This window comes from Berghia stephanieae, chromosome 1 (genome assembly GCF_034508935.2).
Source record: "Berghia stephanieae isolate SIO BIC M18660-M18661 chromosome 1, UCSD_Bste_1.3, whole genome shotgun sequence".
Taxonomy (NCBI): domain Eukaryota; kingdom Metazoa; phylum Mollusca; class Gastropoda; order Nudibranchia; family Aeolidiidae; genus Berghia; species Berghia stephanieae.
In genome coordinates this window covers 80458999-80470007 of record NC_088360.1, presented here as the reverse complement: position 1 = coordinate 80470007, position 11009 = coordinate 80458999, and the positions used below count along the sequence as shown (strand labels likewise).

The 11009-nt window shown below is 35.2% G+C and overlaps 1 protein-coding gene across 1 annotated transcript; it reads right to left on the bottom strand.

Annotated features, from left to right (window-relative positions):
• LOC144958551 (uncharacterized) lies at positions 1–10764 on the bottom strand. Its single transcript, XM_078890599.1, has 2 exons — positions 7071–10764; positions 1–2785 (listed from the first exon to the last, which is right to left on the bottom strand). The coding sequence occupies exon 1, from the start codon at positions 9913–9915 to the stop codon at positions 9211–9213; it is 705 nt and encodes a 234-aa protein (XP_078746725.1). The 5' UTR covers positions 9916–10764; the 3' UTR covers positions 1–2785; positions 7071–9210.
• Positions 10765–11009: the final 245 nt, after the last annotated feature.

The following is an 11009-nucleotide window of genomic DNA, read 5'->3' as shown; positions in this document are numbered from 1 at the left end:
TACAGGACATACTTTAATAGCAAGTCTATAATTTTTACAAGTTTGGGTCATGATTCAGCTAAGATCTCAATACAAATGAACAACAGTCACAAATTTTCAAAGAGTTATAGCATAAGAGGGGTCACAATCTGTATTATCTTATCATTGAAGGAGACTCACATTTGAGTACAATGTGTCCATGTTTATATCTGATTTGATTGCGAGTCTTGAAATATTTACACATTGGCTCTGTGGACTCTGGCCTAAGAGTTTCAGTCTAGAAACGGCGGCTTTAACTTTAAGGTTTTGAGTAAAATAGACATTAGTGATTCTCATTTTTTAGATGCAAACTCTAATGAATAATAATGATAATAATAATAATAATAGTTAAAAAAAAAAAATAATGTAATAAAGATAATAATAATATTGATGATGGTAATCATACAATAGACCTCGCTTTTCTGCACGATGGTTGGGAGAGCTGAAAAGAGTGCAGTTATCTGATGGTGAAGTAATCCGATATGTGAAAGGAGACAATCCTTGTTGACTAAGGATGTCAATCAATCGTGTATTATCTCCTCTGATATATGTATACACTGTTCAAACTCAAACTATCAAAGGGATCGACCAAGGCTTGTCAGAATTTAAAAAAAAAAAAAAATTAATTCTATACTATTAGGTATTCCAAACCAAAAAATGAAGTTCTTGATAGGAACTTGTATTTGAACTAAAAAGGAAATTCACCATATAACGTATTGCTATTTACAAGCATCCAATATGGTAATGTTATAAATTCATTAATCTTTGCTAAAGCACAAACCATTGCCACGACATTTGGATCTTTGACATCCTCTAAAACAGATTGCAATTTTAAATTATCATGTGAAACATAATTAGTCAAGAAAGAAGTAATGTTATCTAAGTGGTAAATAAGCGCAGAAGCATTTTCAAAAACGTTATTAAATCGGTTTGCTCTGTAGCTTGTAAATTTTGATCTAACACCTAGAGAGACTCCTAGGAATACCAACCACTCTACACGGCAACCACTTTTCTCATCCCCATGAGGGCCCAAAACATCCACTGCAGCTCTAATCACTCTCAGAGCAGCAGTTTCTGTAGAACCAGCAAATCGATTAAATTTACTCGAAGCGTCCTGTCCCAACTTATCCGACAGTTCTGACTCAATCTCTTTCAACACTGATTCAGATGCAGCAGATAGTCCTAGCAGGAAATGCACATTGCAATAAAGAAAAAATGTACTGCAGTCACAACCTTGTACATCCTGTTTATACTCTGCCATTTTTCTGTCAAAGCATTTCATAACTGAAGCTCTATCGCTCATTAAACATTTCATCTTCCCAAGGACTTCCTTAAACAATCCATCCCTCAAAATTTCCTCATGACCAGAAACATACACCTCACACAGTTCTTTAAACACAGAAATGGACTTTTCCAATAGAGTTTCAGCAGTTTCTGAATGGCTCTCAGAAAACCCAAAACTCATTGTCCCCCCATTTGACAAAACAATATGTTGCTCTACATAAACATATTTTCGTTTTTGTCTCGACGTTTCATCATTGGCCAACATAAAATGATCATTTTTTAAAATAGACTCAATGACTTGAGTTTTCGAACGATATTGTCCTTCACTGACCATATTCAGAGCAGTTTTGATTGTTTGGAAGGTCCTTTAAAGGAATTTCATTTTTATAAAGGAAAGGTACTTGGAAACAATGTTTACAACTTGTGAACATTTTAAAACTGCAACATTTGCTTCACCAGCAAGGGCCATGTATGTTAATCGGACCTCATCTGAAAATTGATTATTAACATTACCAGGGCATTTTAGATGAACAGATGAAGTGGTAGTGGTGGGGTTTCCATAATTATGAAACTTCTCTTCAGATTCTACAACTGATTCGAAAGTCATTTGTGATTCTTCCAACTGTTTCTTCAAATTAGACTTTTTTGTTTGTTCGGATTTCAACTGCTTTCTAAGTTGGCAAATAATATTTTCCTGATCTTTCAATTTTGAAAGAACAGTGGAGTTAAGAGCACGTTGACTATCTAGTTCTTTTGAAGTTCTATCAAATTCTCAGACTGAATATCTGTCTGGGTGATTTTACCTTTCTGGGGCACATTTCTCATATGTGTATAAGTGAAAACTTTTTTATCTTTGTGTTTTTTTATTTTGTCCAATTCTTCAATGAGTGTTAGATTTTTGGTTTTATCCAGCTCCCCAACACTTAAACTCTGTCTAAGCTTCTCACTTTTTAAGAACAGTCTCTTCTTTGCAGCAGTTGTAGAAGGAGTTTTAGTTCCTCTTGCTGCTGTTGTGTTGATTGGGGGTCCATCACTTGACGAAACGAAAAAGGGTTACGTAAGAATTGCAGCAAGTCAGCATTTTTCATTTTTTAAACATTTTTCAGTCTCAGCGTAATGATGCATAACTTTGGATTTTGAGGCCAAAATCCCTGATTGTTTGAGCAGAATCTGAATCCACTTGTTGATGTGTGCTGCAGGAAGGGCCTCGTGTGATCTAACCTTCTCCAATGCAATTATCACAGAGTTCGTTGGAGTGAAAGTGTCCGGTGCAGAAAAACCACTTTTGTCAATGTTCATAATAATAGTATGAGTTAATCCAATGTTCTTTAGGGTACCACGATTTAAAATCCAATTTAGAATTAAGGTAATCCACATGAAAATGAACCTCAGCAGCGCGTTTGGCAATGCTCTGACATCGGTGTTGAAGTTTCGAAGCCATCATTATGTGCTCAGGAAACCGCTTGGAGAACCATGTATGGACCTGAAAAAGTAAAGATCACAACAAATAGTAAATCTGTTTGCAGTTAGATTCACAATAATAGTGATATATGGTACATTGAGGAAGAAGCATTCAAATGCTATATATCTGTCCCCGCGGACCATTGCAAATGAAAACCCAAAAAATTGCACCCAAAATTCCAAAAATTGCATGCAAAAAATGCAAAAATTGCAAGGAAAAATTGCAAATTTAAGACATTGTTTTCAATAAACAGCGCACAATAATTTATTCTTGCTTTAATTCTATGACAAGCACAGTCCACCAATTTTAGTTGGTATGTATTATACAGTATTGTGTCCATAAATTTTATTAAATTACATTGATATTGACATTGCATACTCAGAAAAGAAATAATATGCCAGGTATATACAGGGGATGCCACCAGGAGATTTTGAAAAACCCCCAAAAAACAACACTTTTACACAAATGCATGGATTCCTAACAATTATGTGGTAGAAAAGCTCATAAATTTTAAAAAATATTATTATTATTATTATTATTATTATTATTATTATTATTATTATTATTATTATTATTATTATTATTATATTTCCGAGTACATCTATACATCATAATAATACAGTGGAACTCGGGAATAACGAGGTCGAGGGAACTTACCATAAAAACTTTCTATTTCCGAGTTACATGAATCCATGTTTATGGTAGTATATTGAACACCCATAATTTAAAAAAAATAATTAAAAAAAAAACAAAAAAAAACAAAATATATAATAACAAGCAGAGGACAAACAATACAACAAGTTGAATGTTTCAAATATTTAGGCTTCAATGTAACATCCAATGGAAAATCAGATTGTGAAATAAAGAAAAGAATAGGTATGGCGAAGAATGCATTCAACCAGCTGCATACAATTATGAAAAACAGGAATATTAGCATGAAAACAAAAATCAAAGTCCTGGATTGCTATGTACTGTCTGTGCTGCTATATGGTTGTGAGAGCTGGACCATAAACAAGACCATGGTTAAAAGACTGGAGGCAGTGGAAATGTGGTTTTACAGAAGAATGATGAGGGTGTCATGGATGGAAAGGAAAAGAAATGAAGAAATTTTAGAAATGGCAAACAGAAAAAGATCACTGATAACAAAAATCATCAAACGCCAAATGGAATTTTTAGGACACATTATCCGCCACCCTGGTTTGGAAATACTCGCCTTGACTGGAAAGATGAATGGAAAAAGAATAAGAGGAAGACAAAGAATAACGTATTTGAAAGGGATAAGAACTTGGACAGATGAAGCTGAGAAAGGTGGCGCTGCTTTAATAGAATTGGCAAGAGATAGATCAGCTTGGCGGAAGATGACCTCCGACGTCTGCTTCAGATATGGAACTACATGAGATGATGAGATATATATATATATATATATATATATATATATATATATATATATATATATATATATATATATATATATATATATATATATATATATATATATATATATATATATAATAGATTGATGTTAGCAATAAAACTATTATTAATTAGCATCTTTAATAGTTTTGTGTGACGGTGGCAGTAGTATTTTCCTATGTTTAGCATTATATGATTATATGTGATTCCAGAACATGGAAAATTGCAAAAAATTGTGGCAATTGTCAAAAAGGCGACCGCGAGCGCGCGATTTCCTGGAGGGACAGATATATTACCATCCTTGTGTATTCTTATTTATAAAAATAGTAGTAATGCATAGCGACCAACAACATGGTTTATAACCCAAAAAAAAGGGTTTGGGGTATTCAGCTTGAACTAACTGAATATAACTGTCGATTCAAGTTTGTTTTGATGGGGAAGAGGAAAGAACAGAGATACAGGTTGGAACGTTTGAATAACACAGCCACAAAAACAATAATAAAAACGTGATGCTATTGACAAGGTATTGATTTTTCAGACTGGAACTGGAAACAATAGACGCCAGATCAATATAACCAAGATGGTAAGATTTATGTCCAAACCCCTTTAGAGATGCCCTATTGGGTCTTCATGCTTTCACAGGATGTGATACCACAAGCTCTTTCGCAGGGAGAGGAAAGGTCAAAGCCCTGAAACTTCTGCTGACAGATGAAGATTTGATCAAGCTATTCTCATGTTTTGGAACGACACAAAATGTATCAGAAGGTGACATTCTAAAACTTGAGGCATTTGTTTGCCGATTGTATGGAAAAGCTTTTACTAAAAGCGTTGACGAAGTAAGATTTAAAAAAGTTAGCGAGACATTCAGCAGCAAAGGAAACCTTCTTTCATGTAGAAGCGGTCTAGACCTTTCTAAGCTGCCTCCATGTAGGAATGTTCTTGTACTCCATATAAGCAGGGCAAACTTCCAGACTTTGATTTGGAGAAGAGCATCACTTCAAGTACCCAACCTCCCAAGTGTTGACAGTAGTGGATGGATCAGTGATGGTTCGGGTATCCTAGATATCAAGTGGCACAGTGGTTCTTTCCTGCCAGATGAATTATCAGATATAGTCCCGAGTGATATCGATAATGAAGAAGAAAATGACAGTTTATCTGATGGACAAGGTGATGACAGGGAAGAAAACCGTGATTCGGACAGTGAGGATATCAGTGATTCGGACAGTGCAGATAGTGATTCGGACACAAAGTACACAATCTAAAGGCAATGTTATAGACTGTACCTTATTGAGAAGAAAGAAACTAGTGTTCAAAGACTTAAAGATGCCTGATCTTGCAGACCTAATGTCCTTATTTAATCTTTGTGTAAGAATTTAGCGATTATCTTCTTAAAATCTGTTACCATATTGATACAGTTTCACTTTTAAAATGCACTTTTATCACAAAATGTATGAATCTGATTCTTTTAAACTATTTGCTAAATTAGAACAATGAATTATCTTATATTTCATGCTAAAATATGCATTTTTTATAAATGGGATTCACAGAGCAGCCATTTTATTTTATCAACCTCACCCCTAATTTATCAAAGGGACTTAACCATATATTCTGAAATTGCAATAACTCCCCAATGAGTATGGGTTTTAGCCTCTAATTTTATTTTGGTGTTGTTCACAATACTAAAGTTTTAAAAACTTAAGGCTCATAAAGAGCCTATAATAGATTAAAGGTTTATAGTTGTCGCAAGAGTCTATTATTTAGTCTTCGTTAGATGCGTTTTTATTTCTGAAAGGGTGAAAAAGGAACTTTTATGGCAAAATTGTTTTAATCTGATCTTTCTAAATAATGCACCTAGTTACAGTACAGCAATCATTTCCCTTACATTTGATGCAAAAATAATGCATATCACATGAATAGTATTCACACAGCAGTTGTTCAAAGCAACCCTACCCCTATTTTTGCTAAGGGCCGCAACTCTTTGTTTTCAAATCAGCTTAACTTCTGAAAGAGTATCAATATTGGGCTATACATTTTTTTTGGTGGTGGTCAAGATACTGCTCTTTCAGAATATATAGGCAGACAAAGTGTCCATGGAGAGATAGGTGGAGGTTACCGAGGCCAGAATTCTATCATCCGTGAATACTAGAATTACCAAATTTTAATAATAAATGGCACAAATCACCTAAAATATACTTTTGGGGCTATTTTTCAGACTGGTTGGCTAAAATGTTGCAGTCAACATAATTTCCAAAAAAAAAACCCCCACTTCTGGACCCTTTTGCCTTCTTGTGGACTGAGAAAATCTATTAAAAATTGTCAAAATTAGCTATTTTCCGCTTTTATCATCAATTTTCAAGGTTATGAAATATGGCTAATGAGCATACTGTTATATTTTTCAAAAGTACATTCAATTAGCTTTATTTTGATACCAGTTGTATATGTCTAGTACTTATACTTTTGAGATATGCAGTGTTAAAGACAAACAGGACACTTGTGATTTTTTTGCACCGAGTGACCTTTCAGGGGCCATAACTCCCAAAAGAGTATCGATTTTTGGCTATAACTTTTTTTGGTGGTGGTTGAGATGTCACTCTTACAGACAAAATAGGTGTACAAAGTGTACAAGGGGGGGGGGGGGGGGGGGGGGGGATGGTTTCGTCCCGTGGCCCTTTACCTAAGGGACATAACAATAAAATTAAAACATGAAAATTACCGTTTAATGTATAAACAATTCAATTATTCTTAAGATTTAGATAACATCTAGCGGATCCCTTCATAGATAACAATAAACAGTATCTTACTCTAACTGAAGGTTTAGGTGATGTATTTAATTTGAACCCACGTCTCATTGTGGTTAAAACCCATGCATGGTTTACTTTGACTTGATACTAACCTGGAATGTTCATCAAATACGTAACCATTTCACAGTGCCATATCCTCCTATTTGTCTTGCCTGCATTAAGAAATTGACTGTGATAGAATCTCAGCTTTGCATGATGGCAGCATAGATTTGCATCTTCTAACATCCTCAAGAAGTTCTTCATTTGCTTGCATCTTGGTTCTTGTTTCACAATTCCACGAGTTGAGTGGTACCCGTGTCAAAGTTGATAGAAAACGTGACTGGTTAGGAACATTGTCACACATAACTGCTTTGAACTCCAAAAGCTCAGAATTTGAAACTAAATGCCCAAATCTATTAAGATGGTAATAATTTGGGCACTTCTTGTTAATTGTCAAATTGTCATACCTATAGTCTTTGGGCCACCAGCACCCCCCATCCCCCCCCCCCCCTGGGGGAAATTTGTCACTATGTTTTCCTGATATAGCAGTTCTTAAGGTATAAAAATCCACTTGTTATGGTTTTATAAAGTGTAGCCTTCCTTGAGTTATTGGTCATTTAGTGCAAAAATCAACTATTTTTTTAAACAAGCAAAATTGAGTTTGTAATCGATATATTTTTATGCATAAAGACTTTCACGGCAGTATCGTGCTTAATTTAGGCATGATTGCAATATGAAGTGATAAATTTATATGAATTATATAGTGAAATATGAAAGAAAATGCCCATTTTCTCAAAAGACATTTCCACCAGATATACTTTCTTGTATTAGACGTTCTTTCATTTCCTTTTTCAAAAAAAAAAGTTTTAAGTTTAACGCCCTTTTCAACTCAGTGAAGGTTATATAAAAGGCGGCACCTCCATTTTAAAGTCCGTCTGCGATTGACTGTTTAGTGGGTACATTTAGTTGAAATCGACTATTTACATTATTTGTATTGAGATTATAATTTGACGTATCATACACATTAAACAATCATTAAATAGTTGTCATATTACATGGTATCCTATGGATCAATAAACAAATTAAAAGGTGAATGGCACATGATATTCAGTTATCATACATTCCTTACTTTAAGCACGTTTTCAGTTATTGATCTTCGTCTGTATCTGAAGAATCTTCATCACTTGGAGAAGAATCAGTATCTGATGGCATCCTTTCACTGTCATTTTCCAAGACATCCTGACCATCATCAATTTCTGACAAAATGTCTTGCAAATCTCTTGGCATAAAGTCCTCTGCAAACCATTGAATCGCTAGTCCTCCAGATGGTGAAACTCTCCAGCCATTTTCCGTTGGGTCAGGCAGATCGAAGAATTGGACAAGCGAGTTCCTCCACACCAGGGTTTGGTAGTTGGCTCTTTTCATGTGCAATTGGAGAACTTGATTGCAGGGTGGCATTTGTGAAAGATCAACACCATCTGAACTAGAAAGAATGCTCTTTTTGCCCTTAAAACTCTGCCTTACTTTATTATATCTGAGCTTATCAAAAGAGTTGTGTCTTTTCCATATAGAGTGCACACAAAAGCTTCCAATTTAGACTGGTCAGTTGGGCATACTTCTTGTGCTGTTCCAAGCCTGGCAAAGACATCGATTAGAGACTGATCCTTCATAAGAGTTTTCTGTGGCCTTACTTTTTCCTTTCCTGCAAAACAGCTTGTTGTGTCACAGCCAGTAAAAGCGTGGAGGCCAAGAATTGCTTCTCTTAAACATGAAGACATTGATGATGCTAGACTTGACATATCTATTTGGCGTCGATTGTTTCGTGTTCCAGTGTCAAAAATGAGAGTTTTATTAATCTTGTCAGCAAATGACTGGAGGAGGAGAAAGACGTCTGTATCAGGGGATTTGATAATTATTCTTTTTATAGCGTCCTGATTTGAAATATATGAACAATGGAGAATTATTCGAGTATCTGCTTCCTCTTGTGAAGAAAACAGATCTTGAATTGGTCTTGAAATCACTGATCTTCCATCTTCACTTGTGATAAATTCGCACCTATCTTCACATACATAAAAAATTTCTCTGTCTAATAAGTCGAGGGCATAAAGATCCTTTTGAATTTCCGAGAGAAGAAAATTGGTCAGTGTCTTCTTATTTGCATCACTAGCCAAAAATGCTTTCCAGTCCGATGGTATTATCATGGCAGGTCCTTTAAGAAGGAAGGAGTCATTTGTTCGCCCCCTTCTGTCTCGTTCACTGCTCTTTATAGAGTCTGATTTGTATGTGTCTGTAATAAAATGTACTGGTGTTCTCTGGGGAAAAGTGTAAAAATTTCTTTGGGAGTTCTCCAAATGTGCTAGGTATATCTGTAAGACTATGAAAAAAAGCCATTCCGTCTATGACATGAACTGTGCCGTGCATCTTTGAGGGGTCTTCCGTGACAAGAAACTCCTGTTTATTAATGACACTTAAGAGCTGTGCTTTATTTGTCTTGAGTGGTAAGCCATCGGGCGAGGCCAAGGACCATGGAGTTGGACTCAGTGGATAGCATAGAACCTTTTCCATGTCTATGTCATGCTCGTGTGACAAAACCAGTAGCTGCCCAAAAAGGTTTCGTTGAACTTTCATTTTTACTTCCTTTGTTTTACTTTTGACCGTGACAACATTTGCGGCAGAGGCAAAAGTTTTAATTCCTGCTTTTGGTAGGGGATGTTTGAGTCTTGTGTCAACAAAGCTCTCGAATCTTTCCTTTCCATATTTATCTACTTTCATTAGGTCATTTGTAACATCTTCTGACACTTTCTTCCCAGATGACAAGCAAACTAATGTATCAGCACTCAATTCATAAGGGTTGGTGAATGCTGAAAATGCCCTTACAGTACTCCTAACACGTTTCTCACTCAGCTGCCTTTCTGAAACATTCATGTCTTTGTGACTATCAAGTGACTTTGAATCCATGTTGGTAATCTTTTGCAAAGCCGAAACATACTGAGATCTATTGTGACGTGTCACACACCACCTGTAATAGGTGGAAAGGATTCTGCTAAACCCAACTATGCCTCCTCTTGTTTTGCATCCTTGTTTATGGTTTGTTCTATCGTCATATCAACAGCACATCTTCCAGCAGGACATCTGACCTGGACACACTGAATCCTTTGTTTTTAATCAAACATTTTGCCTCGTCTGGTAGATTGAGAAGCATTACATAATACAGACTGAGGTATTTTGCATAATTCTGGTTATTCATACAAAACAGGAGGGGGCACAGCTTCTGCAAGGATGAGACATGCATGTCAAAGTTGTTGGTTCTTGTTGCCACTGAAAAGTGGAATACATTCCATACCTTTTCCATGTAGTCAAACCAAAACTTTGCTGTATTTCCATATTTTCCACATTTTACTTGTTCCTTGAAAAACTCATATTGTGCAAAAAGAAGGTTAAAATTTTCCGATCTGACAGCATTGTCAAATGCACCATGGCATACATTAGATTCAAGGCTTTTTATTTCCGATGTTAGTTCTACAACCAATTGATTTGAACATGTTTGAACAAAAGAGGTAAAAAGCAATCTTTCCAGAGCCTCTACCATACACGCATGAATCCTCATTGCTCGATTGTAATGTCTACCTTTTAAAACACTGTCCAAAGAACCACTTGCACAAAATTTCTATCTATGACGACGTATACATCTGTAATAAATATGTATGTTGCTGAACACTTGGAATACATTTCAATCAATTGTGTCCTATCTCTCTCACACACATTCAAGTAAAAGTTGAAAACACTGTTGAATTCCCGTTCATTGTGAGGGGGCTATGCCTTATATTTATATATATATATTATATATATATATATATATATATATATATATATATATATATATATATATATATATATATATATATATATATATATATATATATATATATACAAACCATACATAACTGCTTCAGGAATTAATATTAAGAGGTATTAGTGAAATAAATACAATTTCTTAATGGTTGAGGTATGCACAGTCGATTGAAGAGACTAAATATTTGTAAACAACAGGT

What these genes read in the sequence shown, in the direction of transcription:
- LOC144958551 (XM_078890599.1), bottom strand. Translation starts at nt 9,915, where the DNA reads ATGGATTCAAAGTCACTTGATAGTCACAAAGACATGAATGTTTCAGAA.